This window comes from Anoplophora glabripennis, unplaced genomic scaffold (assembly GCF_000390285.2).
Source record: "Anoplophora glabripennis isolate ALB-LARVAE unplaced genomic scaffold, Agla_2.0 scaffold104, whole genome shotgun sequence".
Classification (NCBI taxonomy): domain Eukaryota; kingdom Metazoa; phylum Arthropoda; class Insecta; order Coleoptera; family Cerambycidae; genus Anoplophora; species Anoplophora glabripennis.
This window is the reverse complement of record NW_019416210.1, coordinates 528,867-552,865: the sequence shown is the minus strand read 5'-3', so window position 1 is coordinate 552,865 and position 23,999 is coordinate 528,867. Positions and strand designations below refer to the sequence as shown.

At 30.7% G+C, this 23,999-nt stretch overlaps 1 protein-coding gene across 2 annotated transcripts in view; it reads left to right on the top strand.

The window, feature by feature from the left end:
- LOC108904847 (multiple C2 and transmembrane domain-containing protein) overlaps positions 1 to 23,999 on the top strand; it is a 248,046-nt gene that overhangs the window by 35,599 nt on the left and 188,448 nt on the right. For both annotated transcript variants that reach the window (XM_018707542.1, XM_018707541.1), the window contains exon 2: positions 10,376 to 10,575. In XM_018707542.1, coding sequence (XP_018563058.1) covers positions 10,376 to 10,575 — 200 coding nt within the window. The remainder of the gene's footprint in view (positions 1 to 10,375; positions 10,576 to 23,999) is intronic.

Here is a 23,999-nt window from a genome sequence, read left to right as displayed (position 1 = left end):
ATTTCATTCCTCACTCAGGTCCATTGGTGCCCGTGATTCAAAGAGACCCCCTCGAAAACGAGAAAAATTCAACGCAATTCAGGAACTTTTCATTTGTTAGAGCAACACTCAATTATCCCTTGCACCTCCGTCACTGTGAATGCCGAAAAACCATTCCGCCATTAGATTATTGCAACCGATCTCTAAGTGTTTTTTTTTGCAAACAACTTCCAACTTTCTGATTCTAATAACATTTATTATCATATCCACTGAATGAATCATCAGTTTGGTATCATATTTTAGAAACACACTGAATGCTTGTGAAACAGTCTTGTTTATTTTATTTCCAACTGTATTAATAATTTATATTATTAATAATCGTAATATACATACTTAATGTTAAAGGTTGAAGGCCAAAATCAAAATAAAAGAAATTAACGCGATGGTTTACTTTTCTTTACTTTGTAAACAGAACACAATCTCGAAAAAAGACGCCATACATATATCTTTCATATAACGTAACAAAACTGGGTCAGCACGCTATTGAATGTAGGCTAGCTGCAGCAATATATTTCCCACAAAAAAATAAAGAGCTCGCCAATCTGACATATGATTGGCACTGCTCTTTATTAAATTTTCTTGTAGCAGTGTTCCAATTTAGTTCATTTAAAAATAAATTAGAGTCATCCACATAGGTATTTGTTTATCAGTGTTTTGTGGCACGTATTTTAAGCCAGAAGAAAGAGACAACACAAAAATTTTGGTGAATTGAAGATTGAAACGAAATTTTTTGAGCATAGTGGGTACATTAAGATGTAATCAGTTAGAGAAATTAGTGTCATATACAGGCTGTTACAAATTGGCTTCTCACTATAGCGATTTTGGAAACGGTAAGAGATACGTAGGAGCTTAAATGGGGGCAAAGTTACAGAATCAGGAGACCAACATTATGCCTCTAAAAAATCAAGGCTAACATGATTAGTTTTCTAAATATTTGAAAATAACCTAAATTTTGGAAATCCGTATTTGTTTCATTTCAGCCTTGTTGTAAGTGATATTGAAAAAAATTCCATGGGAACTTTTTGCCCTCTATCGAATGGCATAATCAATTTTTATATGTATCGTTTCGTCTCTCCAGGACCATGATCAACTTATTTTTTTTTAAATACGATTTTTTGCAAGCGTTCGTGACCCCCAATACTGTATTCCTTTAGCCCGAACAAGATTCAGACGATTTGTCTTGAAAAATTCATCTTCAATGCATTCGTTCCAAAAGGTATCTAATTTTTTATTTAGATTTGTATGTTTATTGAAGTATCGTACACTCTAAGTGTCGTTAGACTTTGTGAAATCCACCTAGTTATTTAAACTATTACCACCACGCATTACAATATATAATAGAACATTATTAGATTTTTTTTAATTTTGATATAACGTAATTAACTATTGGCAATCTATATCAATATAATACAGTAATGTAATACTTTGTAATAAGTAATTGTATTAGTAATGGCCTAGTGTTGATTAGGGTTTCTGATTTCTCGGACTATTTTTTTTCTCGGGTCTCGAGAATTCTCGACTAGGAATTCCCTGGAATTCTCGAATTCTCGAGAAATTTCTAAAACTTAAAAATGTCATAAGATTGTCCATGAGTAATTGGCCTCACAAGGTCTAATTAGTGAGATTTACTTAAAATACCTATACGCATTTTCATTTTGGACTATATCAATGTCCGATATGTCAAAATATATTACAACTAAATCTAAATCCTTACGTAATTGGAAAAAAAGCAGAAATTCCTGAAAGAGGTCTAACAATTACAAGATGTCTTATTTTCTTAATAAAAAAACATCATTTCGTATTTTAATATTATCTCGCCTATTATTAGAGATGGACCCAACAAACCCTATATGACTATGCTCGAAAAGGAACGTTCTATCCAAATATGTAAAAATATATAGGGTGTTCCATTTAAATTAACAAAGTTAACATACGCGGCCATTTTGTTTGAACTTCATTTGTTTTTCTACTATCATTTTCGAAAACTTCATAAAAAATCGTGCAACTTTTGTATTTCACATTTTTTTATAACTCTTAAAACAAAAAAGTTAAAGGGGGGGGTCAAAATATAGTGAATCACCCTGTACATTAAAAAAAAGAATCATAAAGAATCATCAAAGTAAACTAAAGCCTTAAAAACTTAAAATAAATAAATCATGAGCTGGTAGAGAATTTTTATTTAAATTTCTTTCTTTATTGAATTATCGTACACTGTAAGTGTCATGAGACCCTGTGAAATCCATCTAGTTATTTAAACTATTACTATCACGCGTTACAATAAACATTCAAAACGAAGTCCTTTCGCATCGATACACTTTTGACATCTAATCAGGCTATTTATAGAGGAACTTATCATGACATGATTTTCCCTCTATTATTTGCCACAATTTGTCTCGTATTCATAAACCCAACGAGGACTTCAGGAATAAATAAACAAAACTAGTTATAATACTAAAATGAGAATTATCGTAAAGCTTAACTGATAATGCAGACAAAAGATTCAATTTTTGCTGATGGATTTTAAATAAATATGAGTAGGTGGACTAAATTTGCGCATTATGGTCGCCAAATAAGTAAATTATCTCCTAAACGGCTGCTACTGTTAAAAAATACCACGAATCACTTATCATTCATTTAACGTAACAGTACCTGAATTTATTATTATTTCTACAAAAAAATGCCAGTGGCGTATTTTTTTCTTGGGAAAACGGAGCGGCACCTTCAGTAGCACGCCACTGGTTAATGCCACGAGATTAATATTACATTCAATGAAAGGTCTAATTACGTGAATACGCTGTAATAGATTTTATTCAACTCGTTCAGCGTAATATGAAGATACGACCGAAAATATAATTTTTTTGGAAACTTGAACATCCTGTAAGTATCTTGAATACCATGCTTCCAGGAGAAAAGTTTATGGAGCAAACTCTACTTATTTTTTGGCAACTAATCTATTCCTGCAGTTTCTGTATTTAGAGTAAAACCACCCTGTATATTTTTATTATTAATACATTTTCTTACTAACAAACAATAAGATCGATTTAACAATTTTGACAGGTGTAATATCTTGCTGTCTGAAAATAACAAGTTTTGGGTTACTTAATTCTGAATAATAGAGATTTCCTTAAATTCCAATTTAAGTTTAGCTTCGTAAAGCTTACATTACGTGAGGAATAAACTTTGCTCCCCTTTAAAATGTATATGTACTAATATTATGTCTCCATATAGCAAAGCAAATGTACATACACGCAACGTCAATATCTAATCCCCTTATTTGATCAGATATAGCGCTTTTTATGTAAATTGGTCGTTAGTCCTGGCGCCTTCATTCTCTGTTGCTTTTCGTAATGTGGTGAAAATAGGGTCGGGCGTCTGCAACACAAACAAGCAACGAGTTAAGTTCAAAACATTAAAGCTATAATTTTACGTTCATGTTATTATCCGAGTTATTGACGTCAATAGTCAGTTGCTTCGAAACTGGGGCAATTATTTAAAAGGATTAGTCCTGTAAACTTAAGGACTAGATCAAGGAATAAAACGCCAAAAAATAAATATTTCTTGATGCAAATTATAAAAAAACGAATGTTAATTAGAAAAATATACGTAGCTTATAATTACGTGGATTTAAAGATTACAAGGTGTAAAAAGGTGTGCATAACAAATTTTTCTCCTTGAAAATTAAGGAAGTTTTTCATGTAAAAAAATCTCCTCTCTCCTTGCGAATTTATGCCGCCTCAAAATGGGGAGAGAGTGTAGTTTTAATTTCTAACTATCGCAAAGACGTTTACTGTACAATTTCTTAATTTCTTTCTTCGATTGTATGGTGTAGAAATAGTTACAAATACCTATACAAAACCCTATGTCTTGCACACCTTTTTTCTACGGCCTTTATGGTCATTTAAAAGTACTTTTGTTTTAGATAGCATCATTTATTTGAAATAAATTTGGTCTCTTTTTTGTAAAAGTAATACTTTTTGAGTAAAAAAATATATTATGTTCCGATACAGTTCCTGATCTGCAATGGATTTTAAAATGGATATTCATTTATTGGTTTTAAAATCGAAGCGGACGGAATTGCTCCTCGAAGATTGGTTGTCTTTTTACCGCAAGATCTTTGGCAACATCTTGCACTTGGTTTTATTGGATTCTGGAATAGTTAGTTTTTGGTACAGATCTTGTTTGCAGATGAAGCTTTAGCTTCATTCCTTTACCGAAGTTCGTCAACAGCAACAACATTATTTTTTAATGAAAAAAACAATCAACATAATAATTTGAATAGGTACCTTATGCAAATTGTAATATTATAACTTGTTACAAATAACCTATATCTCATCCAAATTAGGGCATATTTTTCCATATAAATGTTGGCCTACACTTTGGTATATTGAGTGTTATAGTTTTCTAATAAAATGGTATGTCTCTAAATATTTTTGAACAAATGAAGGTACTGAAAAGGAATTTTATTTGGACAAAAAAATTGAAAATATCGTTTTAGTTCAAAATAAAATTTAGATTTAAAAAATGACAAAATTTTTTTTCACTAGCAGGTATCATTTTTGAGAAAAATCATGTCTGCAATATTTTTGTTACTCATGATATTTGCACATACAATTTGTTTCAAAATATTCTTATGTTTTTTTCAACTAAACCTCGAGCTTCTTAAGGAAACAAAACTGTGACAAAATGAGATAATTTATTCTAAATCGGTTATACCACTGCACTTGTCTCTAAACACCCTGTGTGTTTAAAATAAAATTATGAATACATAAGAAAAAGATTTTAAGATTATTGTGCCTAAAATATAAGAAAAGTACTATAGAAAAGCAGTGAAGATAGTACCTATTAGAGTAAAATAGTAGTAGTAATTCACAATAATGATCTACCCACAATCAGTTCTTATACTTTTTCACCATATTGTATCTCCCAGTTCAGGCCAAATTATCTTATTACAACTTAATGAGGGTGAAAAAGAAATAAGTATAACTTATCTTTTATCTGAGCTCAAGATAGACGTTTGTAATTTCCAAGCTTTACGCTTCAGGTCGATGGTTTCTGTTAGCAGGAATTTTTCTATTAAACTTTAGTAGGTATCTGTAAGTCATTTTGTCTTCAAAAACATTTATGTTAAACTTAGATTGTAACGATCGTAAAATGAAATAAATAAAACTCATTTAAAATGTGGTGGGAAATGTATTATTACATAATTTAATACTTATATATAAGTACTTATAAAACTGTTCCCTTTAGTTAAGCGTAAGTAGGTACAGTGTTAAAGAAATATTGAGAAAATGTCACTTTAAAGTAGTATCAGGTATATTTAGCTTCGAAGTAGTTGATAATATTCTACGAAATGGCTTGACATAAATAGCCTATTATTTACATTGTTCTTGCTCTTAATTCCATTTATAATAGACAGTCAGAATTTACTTGAAGTACCTCTTTGCTACCCATTAAGTTAATGAATAAACATAATGAAACCTGATGATATTTTCTTGTTTTGCAGAGTACGTTATATTTTATACTTAGTTTATACAAGGTGTTAACGAAATAAGTACTCAAATTTGAAGAATATGTAAAACATGTCGAAATATAATGAAAACCTTAGTAGAGTTTTTGTCAGTGGCTGCCCCTAAGGGAGATACAGCCCCTTGAAGGGGTAACTCAGGAAACTGTGTTTCTCCAATTTTGAATACTTATTTCGTTAACACCTTGTATACCTCAAACAAACGAAATATGCAAATTAAAAAGGACGCAATCCACAAGATTATAATGCATCTTGAAAACAATCTGGAAATCATGTTATAGGCGGATATCTCACACTTAAATTTAGCAATTTGAAAATTTCTGAAATTGGTTTAATATATATTTGACTCAGAAATTTTGCAGGATATTTAAAGTTTTTCTAAAATTATTTCTTTTTATTGTTTTTTAAAATATTATTACTTACATAAAATTCGGCTCAGGAAAGTGACGGGACTTATAACGGGACACTGTTACCTCAGGAAACATCTATTAAAGATGACGCTTGTAGATAGTCCGGTCTACCGAGGGTGTGATTCGGCAGATGAAACCTCTCTGCAGATCCTTAGCGAGTGCTTAGGATTTGCACGTAGTAGAATGACGCTCCTGGGAAAACCCTTTCTGGAATCCAAGGATCTGGGAGAAGTGGATGCAAGGAAACTTTTGCACTTTATAAAAAGGACAAAACTACTTACTGACTAGAACTAAACAGAGGGACGCACAATAGGCCTGATAAGGCCGCGGTACTATGGGACTTGAATAGAACCAAATCACTGGTGTAAGAAGAAAAAAAATGTGAAAAAATGTCAAACCATGAACAAAAAGACAAAATTTTACTAAGATCCTCTAATTATATGCGCCCTGAATTATATATGATTCATAATAGTTACAAGTACAAAAGAAAAAAAGTGAAATTTTGAATATAATAAAAAAAAACTTAGGAATTTCAACTTAAACACTCTGTATGTCGCAAAACTAATCATTGCCTGGTCCATATTTATAGGAACTTTTTCCGAATCTGAGTCGTTCTCTCGCTATATCTATAGGCAAAATTTGCCTTATGCAATTCGTGACAGACTGTATTCGATGTATTTCAGTTTAAGTGAATTACACTTTAATCAAAAATAGAACTCAACAAAATATTTAAATTTTTTTAATATTTCGTATTGTTTTCTGTTTATAGGTCCGTATTGGTTGATTTTTAAAATCATATTTTTTCTAATACCTTTTAAACCAAGTTTGGACTAGTGTTACTGCATAATTTAGTGTATTTTTATGGAATTTTTAAAATACATAAGCGTATATGTATGAGGAAGGGGTGAAACTTTTCTTAACCAATTTTTACTTCAATGGCGTAAACTTAATTTGAAACTTTTAATCATGTCTCGGACACCTACAGTTAAACTGAATAAGTCCAATGGCGTACAAATGTCATTAAAATAAAATAGAAATAATAAACTTGATAATAACCATGTTGACTTTTTAATTTTTATGTAAAAAAGTGCTGAATAAATAAGTTGTACCTGTCAGCTAGAAGAAAGTTGTATGGTGATATTAGTCCAATTAAATAAGCCTTTAAATCGAAATTTTGATCAACTTTCCTGAATTTATGATATGAGTTAGTTTGAAGTATTTCAATTTTGTTTCATTTCAAAATATTTTTTGGGGGGCGAACTTTGAGGGTGTATTTCACCCCGTAAATATGTTTTTCCGCCGATAAAAAAATACTTGGCTCTTTAAATTTTTTTAGAGTAGATTGAAAAAAAATACAAAATTCATTTGTTTTTCTGCTTGTTATGATTTTTTTAAATTTCTGAAATCTTCTTTCTAGCCTCCCTAAGTCCGTTAATTTTAATAGTACAAGAAAAAGTCAAGATGCCATTTTTATGTAGAGCTGTATACTTTACAACTTTTATAAGAAATTTGCCCCTTTTGAGTTATCTTGAAAAACTCCTTTGTTTTATCTTTTTTCACCCTTGGCCGGGGGTTGAACAAAAAATTACTGTCACTTATTGTTACAATATACCTCAAACTAACTCATCAAAAATTCAGGCAAGTTGGCCAAAATTTCGATTTAAAGGCTTATTTAATTGGACTAATATTAAATTTTACACAATGATTTAAAAAGCGTGAGAAACAAAACCATGTGGGTGACAAGATGGGTCCCAAGATATTTTNTCATTAAAATAAAATAGAAATAATAAACTTGATAATAACCATGTTGACTTTTTAATTTTTATGTAAAAAAGTGCTGAATAAATAAGTTGTACCTGTCAGCTAGAAGAAAGTTGTATGGTGATATTAGTCCAATTAAATAAGCCTTTAAATCGAAATTTTGATCAACTTTCCTGAATTTATGATATGAGTTAGTTTGAAGTATTTCAATTTTGTTTCATTTCAAAATATTTTTTGGGGGGCGAACTTTGAGGGTGTATTTCACCCCGTAAATATGTTTTTCCGCCGATAAAAAAATACTTGGCTCTTTAAATTTTTTTAGAGTAGATTGAAAAAAAATACAAAATTCATTTGTTTTTCTGCTTGTTATGATTTTTTTAAATTTCTGAAATCTTCTTTCTAGCCTCCCTAAGTCCGTTAATTTTAATAGTACAAGAAAAAGTCAAGATGCCATTTTTATGTAGAGCTGTATACTTTACAACTTTTATAAGAAATTTGCCCCTTTTGAGTTATCTTGAAAAACTCCTTTGTTTTATCTTTTTTCACCCTTGGCCGGGGGTTGAACAAAAAATTACTGTCACTTATTGTTACAATATACCTCAAACTAACTCATCAAAAATTCAGGCAAGTTGGCCAAAATTTCGATTTAAAGGCTTATTTAATTGGACTAATATTAAATTTTACACAATGATTTAAAAAGCGTGAGAAACAAAACCATGTGGGTGACAAGATGGGTCCCAAGATATTTTGTCTCAATTATAGCATACTGATAGGAACTTCTTTTCCTTCTTATACCTGTGGTTCGGTTCTATTCAAATCCCATAGCACCGCAGCCTTAGCAGGTATATTGTGCGTCCCACTGTTCAGTCCTGTTCAGTAAGTAGTTTTGTTCTTTTTTCGAAGTCCAAAAGCTTCCTTGCCGATACTTCTCCTAGCTCCTTGGATTCCAGAAAGAGTTTTCCCAGGAGCGTCATTTTACTACGTGCAAATCCACTCGCCCAGGATATGCAGAGAAGTTTCATCCAGTGTTCCGTGATTAATCCCATCATTTTCCTGAGCCGAATTTTATTCAAGCTCAACAACTAATTCGTTTTTTCCTCAAAGCACACTCCATAAGTCCCTTCGCATGGCTTTGCCTAGGCTTGGAAGTCTAGCATTTTCTATATTCTGATTCAGTTTATTTGCTCAGTAAACCATACCCTGCTCCATCTTTCCAGGGTATCAGATTTTTCCTGATGGGATCTAATAAGTTACAAACCAGTATAATGATTCTGGTGACGAACTAGTTTAGCTGTTTACTAGATTCGCGGGTGTAATTTATTTTTGGATGGGCTGTAGCCCACAAAATCAGTAGTTAACAACAAAATAATATTTTTTTAACTTAATGTTCATCAAATATGAATAGAGAATAGAGATGAATTTAGATTCGTTACACTTAGAGGCATGTTGTAATAGCAATAGCTTCGTTACCATGAAAGGCAAATCCGTTATACATTATATCTCTGTAGTCCTGAAAAATCTTTCTATTCAATGGAATAATATACAGAGTGTTTACAAAAATAGTTTGTCACGGATTTGAAAAACACGAAAGCCCTAATTGATAGCTACAGCTATAACTTTGTTAGTTAGCACATGGGATCGTAACATTTCGTTGATGTGACAACTGGTGGGATGATATGATGTGATGATACGCTGTTGTGAGAAGGGGTTCCGATTTTATTACGCGTGACGTTACTGTGTTATAGTAGGCTGACTAACTTTTTTCGTGACGGAACAATGTTACGATGTGATGAGGTTTAAGTGTGTCCAGATATGCCAGTCGTGTCGAGACATACAATAGTGCATGGTGACAAAACCCCACCATATTTTTTGTTACGGGATGATGCTACGGTGTGAGGTATTGAGGTGTAATAGAACATCGCCACGTAACATCGGTGCAGAACATTATATTGCAACTTATATACTATTTATTGACAAAGTAATAAAAATATTATTTATTGACAATTTATTTCCGTTCAACATTTATTTATCATTGTAATATCTGGGATGCTTGGTGCTTCACAGAATTTCTTTCCCGCGATAAATCTCAGTAAAATGAAAAATCGTGACATTCACACCTGTTGGGCTCTAACATTCTTTTGATATGTCGGGAAAATACAATGCCGCGATATTATGCTATCCTGTCTTGTATGTCTACACGCACCTAAAAAGATGTACAGCTTACGGAACGCTGCAATATTACGAAGTTACGATGTTACATCCGGACATGATACGCGACGGTGTTCTGTTACTGTGTTTTGTTGCATGTTTGGACGTACCTTAAAAATGTATTCAGACTTGCAACAGAACATCGTAACGTAACACTGTCGCGCAACAATTTGCTGTAACCTGCGGTATTATGTAAACTCACATAGATAGGAATAATTAAAGCAAGACGAACAAATTTGTTGTACTATAGATAGTTACTAATCTCAATTTTGAAGAAAGATACAAAAGTTTGAGTAGTATTGTTATAGAAAAATTATAAGTATGTTATGTAGTGTTATGTAACTTCAAAAGTTATGAGACCCTCTCTTAATAACCATTAAATTAGTTTTAGTAACCTAACCTAACGTTAAATATCTTCTCTCGTTTGTTACAGAACGTGCTCTTGAAATATGCGATTTCGATAACATGCCGGCCGTCCCAAAGATGAGTGGTCGGCGCCACCTCAGCAAGTCGACATCAGAGTTGAGCAGCCCGAGGGAGATGCCCGAACACCGGCCCAGGTCTGCTGCTCCACCCGAAATCTCACACCTTTCCGTATACCAAAAAGCACATAGTTTTTTCGCACAATTGAAAGTAAGTTAGAATGCAACGCAGATGTCTATATATAGTTTGCTTTGTATTGCATAGATTCCTTCCTGTTTGCACTAGTTAGACAGCGTAGGATAATTCACTAAAGGGTTCAGAAGACATTTTGCTTGATCTGATCCAAGTACATTAGCTTGGGAGGTATATTTCANTTTTATTTTTAATTTTTAATTTTTAATTTTTAATTTTTAATTTTTAATTTTTAATTTTTAATTTTTAATTTTTAATTTTTAATTTTTAATTTTTAATTTTTAATTTTTAATTTTTAATTTTTAATTTTTAATTTTTAATTTTTAATTTTTAATTTTTAATTTTTAATTTTTAATTTTTAATTTTTAATTTTTAATTTTTAATTTTTAATTTTTAATTTTTAATTTTTAATTTTTAATTTTTAATTTTTAATTTTTAATTTTTAATTTTTAATTTTTAATTTTTAATTTTTAATTTTTAATTTTTAATTTTTAATTTTTAATTTTTAATTTTTAATTTTTAATTTTTAATTTTTAATTTTTAATTTTTAATTTTTAATTTTTAATTTTTAATTTTTAATTTTTAATTTTTAATTTTTAATTTTTAATTTTTAATTTTTAATTTTTAATTTTTAATTTTTAATTTTTAATTTTTAATTTTTAATTTTTAATTTTTAATTTTTAATTTTTAATTTTTAATTTTTAATTTTTAATTTTTAATTTTTAATTTTTAATTTTTAATTTTTAATTTTTAATTTTTAATTTTTAATTTTTAATTTTTAATTTTTAATTTTTAATTTTTAATTTTTAATTTTTAATTTTTAATTTTTAATTTTTAATTTTTAATTTTTAATTTTTAATTTTTAATTTTTAATTTTTAATTTTTAATTTTTAATTTTTAATTTTTAATTTTTAATTTTTAATTTTTAATTTTTGTGTAATTTAATTTAGTGTATTTTGTTTATTATGTATTTGTTATGTAGTATAGTATATGATTTTTGTAATGCGTAATGATTAAATATTTGTTTGGGCGCCTTTTGTTGTGTAGAATGTAATTTTTGTGTGTCGAAATCAAATTTTTTATTGGATGCAGGTTCTCATGATAAAGTTAAACAATAACAATGACAAATTTCTACGAATTGTTCTTTCTTACCTTGGTTTTGCTAATCTCTCCTCCGGCAGCTTTATCTTGCATAAATAATATTAACAATGTACATTTTATTACAGTGTAGATAGGAATGTTTAGTAATCAATGATACACTGTCCCTCAAAAACACTTATTCAGAATACTAGCACGAGTTCTTATCTCAGAGAAGCGGTTCAATATTATTCAAATTTACTATCACTATTGATTTGAGTAAGAAGCACTGAATGAAAGCAAATTTTTAACGATTTTAACAATATGACATTTATTGAATATTCATTTTTAAAAATCCGAACAATATTTTAAGAAACACAGAAACTAGATTTGTTATGGACTTTTACATGAATAAATAATTGATAAAATTCTTTACTCTACCTAACATGATTTAGAAAATGTTTGGTTAACCAATTAGTACTGTTTTAAATGTACTACGGAACAAATTAATTTAAATTAAGAACACAGAAACTTAACTAATCCTTATACTATGAAATGTTCAAAAATATGATTTTAATTTCTATCACTGATATTGTCTATGGTTTGAAATGAAGTTTTCGAATTCACAAAATGTTTTTACTTCGAATTCGCAAACACTTTAATTTAGGTTTTGGAGAGTATGCTTAGGCAACTGGACTTGCATTTTCCATTATCTCAGCGGTGGAATGTTCAATCGTCACTCTAACCTCGCTTTTAGTCGTGGTTTGACAGCTGTTCTCGTCTCTTGTAGATGGTTTTTTTTGTGTGAGTTGGTTGCTTCTTGGTTTTATACGATGTTATTTCGGGAGCTACAGGATAACATGCACCCCTAACCTGTGCCTGGGAACAACTAGTTTCTCTTCCAACTTGTTTACTTCGAAACGATGCTGTGTTGTTTTCCGTTAGAAGGTAAATTTTCTGATTTGTCCTTTTCTTATTTGTCAGTTGTATCCATGAGATATTATTTTCTAACTGCGCACTTTCTCTCCAACATATTGCGATGTGACTTTATTTTATTTAAATTACGGCGTAATTTGTATTTTGTAACTGCGTAGTAAATTTTTTACATCTTAAAACTAGTTTACAAGAAATTTTTATATGACATTCTGCATGACAATTTTTATAATAAACTTCTAGCCTATGTGTTTTTCTGATACTATAATATTTGAATTTTCTTTTGTACTAATTTATTTAACGTTTATTTAATTGTAAAATTGTTAAATTGGCCTTTCTTGTGGCAGTTTTCTTTTGCTTTCATGCTTCCACTTCGATCCTAAACTTTATCTTTTCCAACATGCTTCTCTATTAAAATGTATTAGTCAAATTTTGAATGATACTATTTTAATTTTGATATGAAATAACTATGAAATGAGATTTTTATTTTTCTTTAAAAGTAACTTATGTCTTTCTTATAGTCTACATTATAATTTCATGAATTTTTCTCTACTATTACTCGGTGTCGTGTTCTGAAACACAGTGTGTTCATTTCAACATATAGCGTGGACAATAAGTAATGGCATATGGAGACATACTACTTTTGTATAAAATGTCCTATTTGATCCCAGGAATTTGGTCCTATCATGTTATAATCTAAGAGGAAATTTCAGATATCTATCTAAAAAGTGGTAATCTGGCAACAATGGACCATGTCATTTTACTTTGGGGTGCCAAATTTTTCATTAATCGGATATTTTATACATACAATACAAAATATGTAAAGAAGATTTTTTTAAACTATATGACCATATTAAGGTGGCCATATCCCTGGCCGAGAAATAGCCAAATTTCTAGCGTTTTTAGGTACTGAAATCTTGAAAAGTAAAATGTGTAGAACAAAAGTAAGTACAAAAATCCTTGATGTTCTGTTTATTCATTGATACTATTTAAATTTACTCGAATAAAATAATAACTTAAAAAAAGCGTTTGTAAAACATGCATTTACTGTTATCCTAATCCCACATTTTAAGAATTATTTTCATGTATTTATAAATAAAAGTAAATAATTTTATATGCAAGTAAATGTTAAAAGAATATTTACATGTGGAGTTATATATAAAAAGTTAGTATTTTCGTAGATTTCAGTAAGTACCTAAAACCTTGACGGTTTGATCGTTTTTTGCACCTGTTCATTTGTTTCACTGCGGCGTCTTTGAAAATACTCAGATGGCATCACATAACATTCCTATTATTTTATAAGCTTTAGATTATTCAGTTATTAAATGTTTGAAATTATTTGTCTTTGTGGAAAACATTATTTAAAGAACACGGCGCCCTTAAGAACATAATTTCTCCACATAAAAAAGCTTATGCTGATAACAGGGACAACTTCATTATATTTTAAACATCGCTGATATTTAAAGCATTTTGAAAATTTGAGAACAGATCATCTTAAAATTAATGCTAAGATAATATGTTGGTTTTTAATGAAGATGCTAGGAATGCATTTTCACACATACCAGATCATTCAGGTGGATTTTACATGCACATACATCACATCAAACGCTGAAGTAGGTAGTTGATAGAAACGTGTTTTAGGTGTTTTCCGTTTTATGGCACCATCATTTGCCGTCAGAATGAGTTTTACAATAACGTGATGCTCAGTAATGTGAGTAAATTTAANAGTAAGTTAGAATGCAACGCAGATGTCTATATATAGTTTGCTTTGTATTGCATAGATTCCTTCCTGTTTGCACTAGTTAGACAGCGTAGGATAATTCACTAAAGGGTTCAGAAGACATTTTGCTTGATCTGATCCAAGTACATTAGCTTGGGAGGTATATCTCAACACTCAGAAAACAGTGTCAGTGAAAAATTCACACAATTGTTCCTAAAATCGCAATTGAAACAAATTATATTAAACTTCGAGACAATATTATTTGAAAAATTGAGAAAACCTACCATTTATTGATAATAATTTCACAATTGAGAAAACAATTACAAATAAATATGGAAATTTTACACAATTTGTTCCTGTCAAGATTTTAGGAACAATTGTATGAATTTCCATGACAATGTTATTCGATAAAACGTAACAAAAGTCCACGTTTCAAGTTCGGAAAGTTGTTTGTTGGATTATTTTAAATACAAAAGCTTTAGTACTCTAGGTAGCTATAGGTGTCGAAATTTTGACAGGCTTCATGTTTACTTCAACGTTTTACACTGTATGTTCTTTCTACATGACCATTCCTATAGTATTTATACGAATTGTTTTTAAGTTTAAGAGGATATGACTGATCTAATAAGGATAATAATTACGTTGGTTCCAGATTGCTACTCTCTCAGATTGAGCACACTTTTTTGCTTATTTGGATACATAGGCCATGGCATAACAAACCCGAAAAATTAAATAATATTAGAGAAATATGACCAAAGGCTTGTTAAAAAGCGATGCAATCAAATTTTTGTTTTTAAAACACATCTTTTGTGTACATCTCCCTTCTTATTAAAGACAGACCCAAATCTTACATCAATGTTTTCTTAATATATACAGCGTGGACAATAAGTAATGGTCTATAGAGACATACTACTTTTGTATAAAATGTCCTATTTGATCCCAGGAATTTGGTCCCATCATCTAAGAGGAAATTTCAGATATCTATCTAAAAAGTGGNATACTACTTTTGTATAAAATGTCCTATTTGATCCCAGGAATTTGGTCCTATCATGTTATAATCTAAGAGGAAATTTCAGATATCTATCTAAAAAGTGGTAATCTGGCAACAATGGACCATGTCATTTTACTTTGGGGTGCCAAATTTCACATTAATCAGATATTTTATACATACAATACAAAATATGTAAATGTAGGTATAAAGAAGATTTTTTTAAACTATATGACCATATTAAGGTGGCCATATCCCTGGCCGAGAAATAGCCAAATTTCTAGCGTTTTTAGGTACTGAAATCTTGAAAAGTAAAATGTGTAGAACAAAAGTAAGTACAAAAATCCTTGATGTTCTGTTTATTCATTGATACTATTTAAATTTACTCGAATAAAATAATAACTTAAAAAAAGCGTTTGTAAAACATGCATTTACTGTTATCCTAATCCCACATTTTAAGAATTATTTTCATGTATTTATAAATAAAAGTAAATAATTTTATATGCAAGTAAATGTTAAAAGAATATTTACATGTGGAGTTATATATAAAAAGTTAGTATTTTCGTAGATTTCAGTAAGTACCTAAAACCTTGACGGTTTGATCGTTTTTTGCACCTGTTCATTTGTTTCACTGCGGCGTCTTTGAAAATACTCAGATGGCATCACATAACATTCCTATTATTTTATAAGCTTTAGATTATTCAGTTATTAAATGTTTGAAATTATTTGTCTTTGTGGAAAACATTATTTAAAGAACACGGCGCCCTTAAGAACATAATTTCTCCACATAAAAAAGCTTATGCTGATAACAGGGACAACTTCATTATATTTTAAACATCGCTGATATTTAAAGCATTTTGAAAATTTGAGAACAGATCATCTTAAAATTAATGCTAAGATAATATGTTGGTTTTTAATGAAGATGCTAGGAATGCATTTTCACACATACCAGATCATTCAGGTGGATTTTACATGCACATACATCACATCAAACGCTGAAGTAGGTAGTTGATAGAAACGTGTTTTAGGAGTTTTCCGTTTTATAGCACCATCATTTGCCGTCAGAATGAGTTTTACAATAACGTGATGCTCAGTAATGTGAGTAAATTTAATCCAACCGACAAGAAATCTTGCTATGCATGAGGTTCAAGGATATACTGGGAAGGGAAATTGTGAGAACGTAATGATTATGTGTGAAGCTTAATATTGCATTACTTCAGAAATGAAATAGAACCTGTAAAACCGCTAATCGATAACATGCTTTTAAATGTCGTTGAAATATTTAATACATTACTCTTAAATTATACAGGGTGTTCCAAATTTTTCGTTCATAACTTTGGCAAGGGATGGGGTGTGTAAAATTAATAGGGGTGCTTCGTGCAACATTTTTCTCTCAAACGTTACGTTTTACAAGGAGTGCAACTTTTAAAAATTATTTGTATTTTTTGTGATGTTTACTAAACAAATAAATATATTTTCCTGAAATTCGGTATTTACCAGTCATACCAAAAAGCTAATATCTTGTGAAAAGGTTTTTTCGATTTTTGTTCGCTTTTAAACTCCTTAAACTCCACTCCAATGACGGAATATATTTCTTCAGTGCAGATGTTAAATCTCAATCTTCTTTTCGACGAAAGACAGCATTGACTATAGTTGCTAGGCCCTTTTTTGGATTATTTTGACGTTTTAATACGAGTTATCTTACGGAATTACATAAACATTTCTCGATATTGTTGTTAGAAACTTATATTCTTACAATATCTAGGTAGGTACTTAATCCTATGATTTTTGTTGGAAATTAGGGCTAATAAATAAAACTAGAGACTTCTATTCAGCTCAGCGTTTATTGAAGAAGTGCTTTTTGGATGGGCTTATGATACATATTTCTTTGAGAAAAGCATGGACCAAGCTCGGTCTTAATAAATAAATAGAAAGATAAAGTAAACACACTTAGATCGGTCCTATGAGTTTTAATTTTTGTTATTGTATATATCTCATAATATTCAACAATTTTTAACCAATATGATATTCCATAAGATAGCCCTCACTAATGAAGTGAAAATAGTTAAAAAAGAGAGATTCCTAGGAGGTTTTTGTCGAAAGTATCTTTTTAGACTCACAAGGATCACCTCAGAGGTGAAGAAATAAGTAAAAATATGAGCAATTGTTCTACCTATCAGAGTATTGTACCCTGAGGGGTTATTTCTTTATTTATCTATCTACCGTTATGACCAGTATCATAACGATAATAGATTGAAAAAAAGTTTACCATTTACTTCTCGAAAGGTAGTTTATAATTATCATTACACTTTAATTAATACGTGGGGACTTAGAAATGTTGTACGTTCAGAGAATGAATTTCAGACACTTACTGTACGTCGCTCACGTAGAGTATAATCCAGGTGTTGGTTGTACTGGGTGTTCTCTCCCTCGATGGACAGTTAATTTGGAAGAGCAAGAAAACACCAAAACTTCGAGGAAGGTTTATTAATAACAATAAAACAAAACAAACATTATTAATTAATTTATACCTAACAACGCAATCTGAGATTCAGGGAACCCAACGCGAATTCACAGCAAAATTTGGAAAGACTTTATCCATTATTAAATTAACCCGAAACTCTAAAATTAAGAAAACTGCCCAGTGTGCAATCCAAGGAGAAACTGCCTTTTTTCGGAGATCTCTCCTGAATTCGACACCTCTCTTCGACAGGCCCATTTCTTGGGTACATAAGTTTCGGTTCTCATCTTATTGGCGGGCTCCCTGATTATTGGGGGTTGAAATGGCTTAACTATACCATGTTAACTGTATTTACAATTGTATGGATAATTTTGTGACTAAACTGAACTTACAAGTAACCCTACCTTCTTAAATCCGCCTAAAAATCATCTATTTGATCTATTATCATTTTCCTCACAACATTCTAACAACTTATTTAAATATCTTGGAATTCCTACATCTTTTCGAATGTATTTCGTATTTCGTTATTAGAACACAGGGCCCCGACGATCTAAGTCGACTTGTTCAAAATCTTTGCTAAATTTCATGAGGCCTTCTCCGAAGGACTGAGATGATCGAGCTTTGCAAATTTATTACTCCCGGTGACAAGAGGCACCTGTTTCTCAACGACTTTATGGCGACACTAAACCTACTTGAAAATCCTTAACTTTTCAATAATTATTGTTGACTGAGTTGAGACCCATCCGTTCCAAGAACTAACAAATAATCTATCACGAGTCCCGACTTTTGTTACAGTATTTTCATAATGTATTTTTATATTTCGAAAANAATCCAGGTGTTGGTTGTACTGGGTGTTCTCTCCCTCGATGGACAGTTAATTTGGAAGAGCAAGAAAACACCAAAACTTCGAGGAAGGTTTATTAATAACAATAAAACAAAACAAACATTATTAATTAATTTATACCTAACAACGCAATCTGAGATTCAGGGAACCCAACGCGAATTCACAGCAAAATTTGGAAAGACTTTATCCATTATTAAATTAACCCGAAACTCTAAAATTAAGAAAACTGCCCAGTGTGCAATCCAAGGAGAAACTGCCTTTTTTCGGAGATCTCTCCTGAATTCGACACCTCTCTTCGACAGGCCCATTTCTTGGGTACATAAGTTTCGGTTCTCATCTTATTGGCGGGCTCCCTGATTATTGGGGGTTGAAATGGCTTAACTATACCATGTTAACTGTATTTACAATTGTATGGATAATTTTGTGACTAAACTGAACTTACAAGTAACCCTACCTTCTTCGTGTGACTCCGAATAGCTACACGGGGAATAGCTACACGGGACGGATTAGTCAACCTTATTTAATCTATTCCTATAGCTTGGAAAATCCACCTAAAAACCATCTATTTGATCTATTATTATTTTCCTCACAACATTCTAACAACTTATTTAAATATCTTGGAATTCCTACGTCTTTTCGAATGTATTTCGTGCGTTATTAGAACACATGGCCCCGACGATCTAAGTCGACTTGTTCAAAATCTTTGCTAAATATCATGAGGCCTTCTCCGAAGGACTGAGATGGTCGAGCTTTGCAAATTTATTACTCCCGGTGACAAGAGGCACCTGTTTCTCAACGACTTTATGGCGACACTAAACCTACTTGAAAATCCTTAACCTTTCAATAATTATTGTTGACTGAGTTGAGACCCATCCGTTCCAAGAACTAACAAATAATCTATCACGAGTCCCGACATTTGTTACAGTATTTTCATAATGTATTTTTATATTTCGAAAAAAAATAGTATATTTCACTTTTGCGCTCGCTGTATATTTTCAAATCAAATAATTACTTTTTAAAAACGTCAAGTATACTTTTATCAGCTTTCGTATTGTTTTACTCTATTTTAAAGATGTGAATTCCAATTTAAGAAATTCAAGAATTTTTTCTAAAAAATCTTATCAAATGCGAGAAACAACTACTCTATGGGCTACATGTCTCAACTAGCATTGAATTATACCAACAATACCTAGCCTAGCCAACAGCTAAAAAGAGCAAATATTGTTAGATACACGGATACCCCATATAAAAAGGCCATCTGATCAAACATTTCTAAGTAAAATGTGGAAACAAAAAGATTTCCTTGTAGTAACTGCTTTTTCTCTAAAAGGTGATAATAGAACAGGAAGAATACACGATATTTCTTTGAGTCATGATGGCATTATTTGACAATTTCTATATATGAGGTATGTATTTTTATCTTGATTGTATTTAGACATATAATTTTTAGTTTATTTATTAAATAGCCAAAGTATTGCTGTATAATTCAATGCTAGTAAGGTCATGTAACCTATATTGTAGTTGTTTCCTGCAATATCGGCAGTTAGGAGTCTTGTTTGTGCATCATGTTGCATCATATTTCTGGTTTTCAAAAACATATATTTTATTACTAACTTTCGTATCTGTATCTGTTATATTACATTTGGTAAGAACTTTTAGAAAAAATGTTTTAAATTGTTTGAATAAGTCAATACCTTTACAGTAGAGTAATAAATAATTCCTATAAACCGAATATTAATTATACAGAAGTGGAGATGAGATTAATGTAATGAAATTCTAAACATAATACCCTTTGTGGGGGAAACATATTGCATTAACACTGAAGCGAGGAATATCTCCATAAAATGACAAATGACAGAGAAGTGGCTTTTAATTACCTTATTACGTTATTGCCGCAGCTGATAACAAAGCAATTAGTTAATTCGTTTATTAGAGGGATAATAGAACTTGGCTGAATTGGTTTTGATAGACAAAGTAGTTTTGTGTAAATTTGACAGAACCACATTTACATGCCTATTACTATCTACAAATGGTTATAGGAATTTCAACAGGTGACTTATCAACTGTTTAGAAAATTACTCATCTTTCAGTAAGTAATTGCCATATACAAATTGTAAGGAGGAGAAATAGTTAAAAAAAAAATGTTTTGCATTATAGCTATAAATAACACATAATTGTAAAACAAAGATAATGGTGGTGATAACATGAAAATGGTTCGTTCTCCAATAATTAAGTATATTTTGTTTCAAATAATTTAAATAAAAATATTTTTTTCTTATGCCACACCGGGAAATTTTTGCTTTCACAAATTTTATATTTAATAACCATATGTCTTTTTGTGTATTATGTATAAGGTATTCACTAAATTGTTTGACTATGAATTAGTAGAATAAAATTAAGGGTTAACAACATGGCATCGTACTCTTTTACAACGTAATGCAACGTAGCCAAGGTGTATATATTACTTATGTCCGCAGGACATCATAAATAGTTACTATTTCTAGTAAACAAAAACAGATATTTTAATGTAACAAAGCCCAAATAAAATAATCAATTACTTACGAATTTGTTATTAAGCCCACAATCTGCCCATGAGTTATATAATTAATTTGAGACTTTCATTTGCAGAATCTTAAAGCTTACAAGTGATGTGTCCTTTAGAACTACTAACTTTAGCACTCCACAGAACTAACTTTCCGTTCGAAACTCTCACATTTCTCCACCATTGACCCGATTTTCCAGACGCGGTAGAATCAATGTAGCAATTGCTAAACAATTACTAAAGTTGGCTGCTATATGTTAATTTTGATCATTAATTACTAATAAATCGATTGGAATTCGTACATTTTGTTTTATTCTACGTAATAGTAAAATATTTAAATGTAATTAACAATATTTTAACTACGATATAATGGCATTCAATTTATCAATTTAAAAGTTAATTATTTCTCTGAATGTGGCTTCTGCGTTTATTTAAATAGTAATATTTAAATCCAATCTAACATTCATCAAAATAATAGCAGTCCGTTTAGTATTGTCAATTTTGGCGGAGGAGCCGGTATCAGTAGAATAAGAATATATTCAGCATAAAAGTTTTCAAATAATCTTCGGCTAAAAATTGGTTTTGAGTAGTCAGCTTTGTTGTTTTTATAAAAAATTGCATTTAGGATTGGCAAATACGTTAAAATTGAATAAGAAAAAATTATATCTATTCATATTAATCTAGAAAGATTGTCAATATATTCGACACAACCGTTTCGAAATTTAATCTTTAAAAGTTTGTTTTTACTACAAGAAATTTGTAGGATTATTTTTCATGGGAAATAAGCCTTGATAAAAAAAATCGATTGCAAAAAATTTACTTTAATAAAAGTGGTTTAAGGTTTTCATAACCCGTACTGATATTTAAATCCCTGATATACTAATCCCTGGACTCTATCTGATGTTCATTTCGGTTCTAAAGACTTTATGGACCTGGAGAAGTTTCGTAGTGATGGAGGACGCATAGATAAGGCTAAGTCTGTGTACCTGGACTAGGTAATAGACCACAGCGTAACATCCGAAAAACCAGCATACCAATCTTCGCAGAAGGTGCCTAGAAATTACAGAAAAGATATAATTTAATATTAAACATCCCATTGGATGAGTAGGCAAGTGACGATGTTAATTGCCCACTGTTACTGTTTACTGGTGATTATTTTATTACATAGCAAATATTATCTAATAGTTGTTTTGTTAATATTTTTTATTTCAACAGTAAAATAGATTGGTTCCTCATATCTAAAAGTTACAACCCATACAATAATTGTTGAAATGGACTTCTAAGACCCCTGCCTCATTTTCTTTGATTTAAACGCATTCGACACCCGAGGTAGAAATACATCGGCGGCCTAGCGTTCACCGTAGCAGCTTGCAGTGCATACTGTGTTTTGCAGTTACGAAGGCGTGTTTCTTCGTAAGTGTATCGTCCAGTGCATTTCTTATTAAAGTAAATCAATAGAGGTGAAAATTAGAAGAAATAAAGAAATTTAATTTCCATTGGAAGAGTATCGTGTTTAACATGTATAATTATACAGGGTGTTCCCTGAAAAGGATGGACAACGCTTGACCACAGGTTCCTTGGATGAAAACAAGACTATTTAGCCCAACTTACCTATATACAAAAGTTCACGCCTACTGAGATATAGCCTTCTAAATATAGAATCGATAACCTAGTTTTTTTCAAATAATTTGAAAACTGTTTTTCTTAGAAACTTCAAATTTGGTGCACATATTTTTTTATATAAGGGCAATGCAAATATAGAATTCGGTGAGAATACATATACAGGATGTTCTCTTTCTAGTGCTTGTGTGCCGCTGGCTATCCCGTAACTTTTTGTGTATACGCCAACGACGCCAATATTTTTAAAAATAAGCACTATTTTAGAAGATTTTTTGCCTCTTACAAAATTTTGATATCGTTTATGGATTTCGAGTAAAATTAGCATTTTTTACACATTAAATAATATAAAATCAGTTTAAGATAAATAGAACGTTCTAGTACGAGGTGCCATATAACAGAGAAACAAATTCATAACAATAATTAAAAGGTTCTGTGTCAAGCTAGCTGTGATTAAATTTTAGCTCACTTTGTTTTTTATTGCAATTTATACTTTTGCTGAACAAACTGATATGTTATTAGTTTTGGGTTATTGTGAAGGAAATTGTTGTGCTACTGTTTGAACATATGCTGAAAGATTTCCTAATCGAAGAACTCCAAATCACAAAACATTTGCTAATGCAGAGAGATGCCTTCGGGAAACAGGACGTTTTTTACCTGTAATATTAAATCGTGGATAATGTACGGCCGGAATTATTCAGCTGGAGGAACAAATTTTGGAAAGGGTCGAAGAAATTCCTAAGTAAATAAAAGGCGTTTAGTGGCAGAGGTTGGCTTTCAAAAAGTTCCTCCAATAGAGTATTAAAAGACCAGTTATTACAGGTTACAGATATTACAGGGTACAGGTAGATATTACAGGTTATTAAAGGTCTAACAGGTGGATAGGTAGAGGAAATAATGCCCCTTTAAAATGGCCACCTCGATCCTCGGATCTAAACCCATGTAATTATTTCATTTGGGGAGCGTTGAGGACCACAGACAACTTGAAATTAATGTTATGAGAGGTAATGCACAATTATTGGATAATTTCTAATTTTCGAAGAACTAATATTTGTTTTTAAGAACAAGAAAGTAACTTTGAGCATTTACTGTAATATTATTTTAATGTGATTACAAATATCAATTTATTTAAAATGTTAATGCTGACTTTCTTACATTATTAGTTGATATTGTTTATTTAAAATATTTGTGTTGATTTTTATTTTATTGATTGATAATACTAATACCAAAAATGTGTAGTTATTTTTTTTAATGTGACGT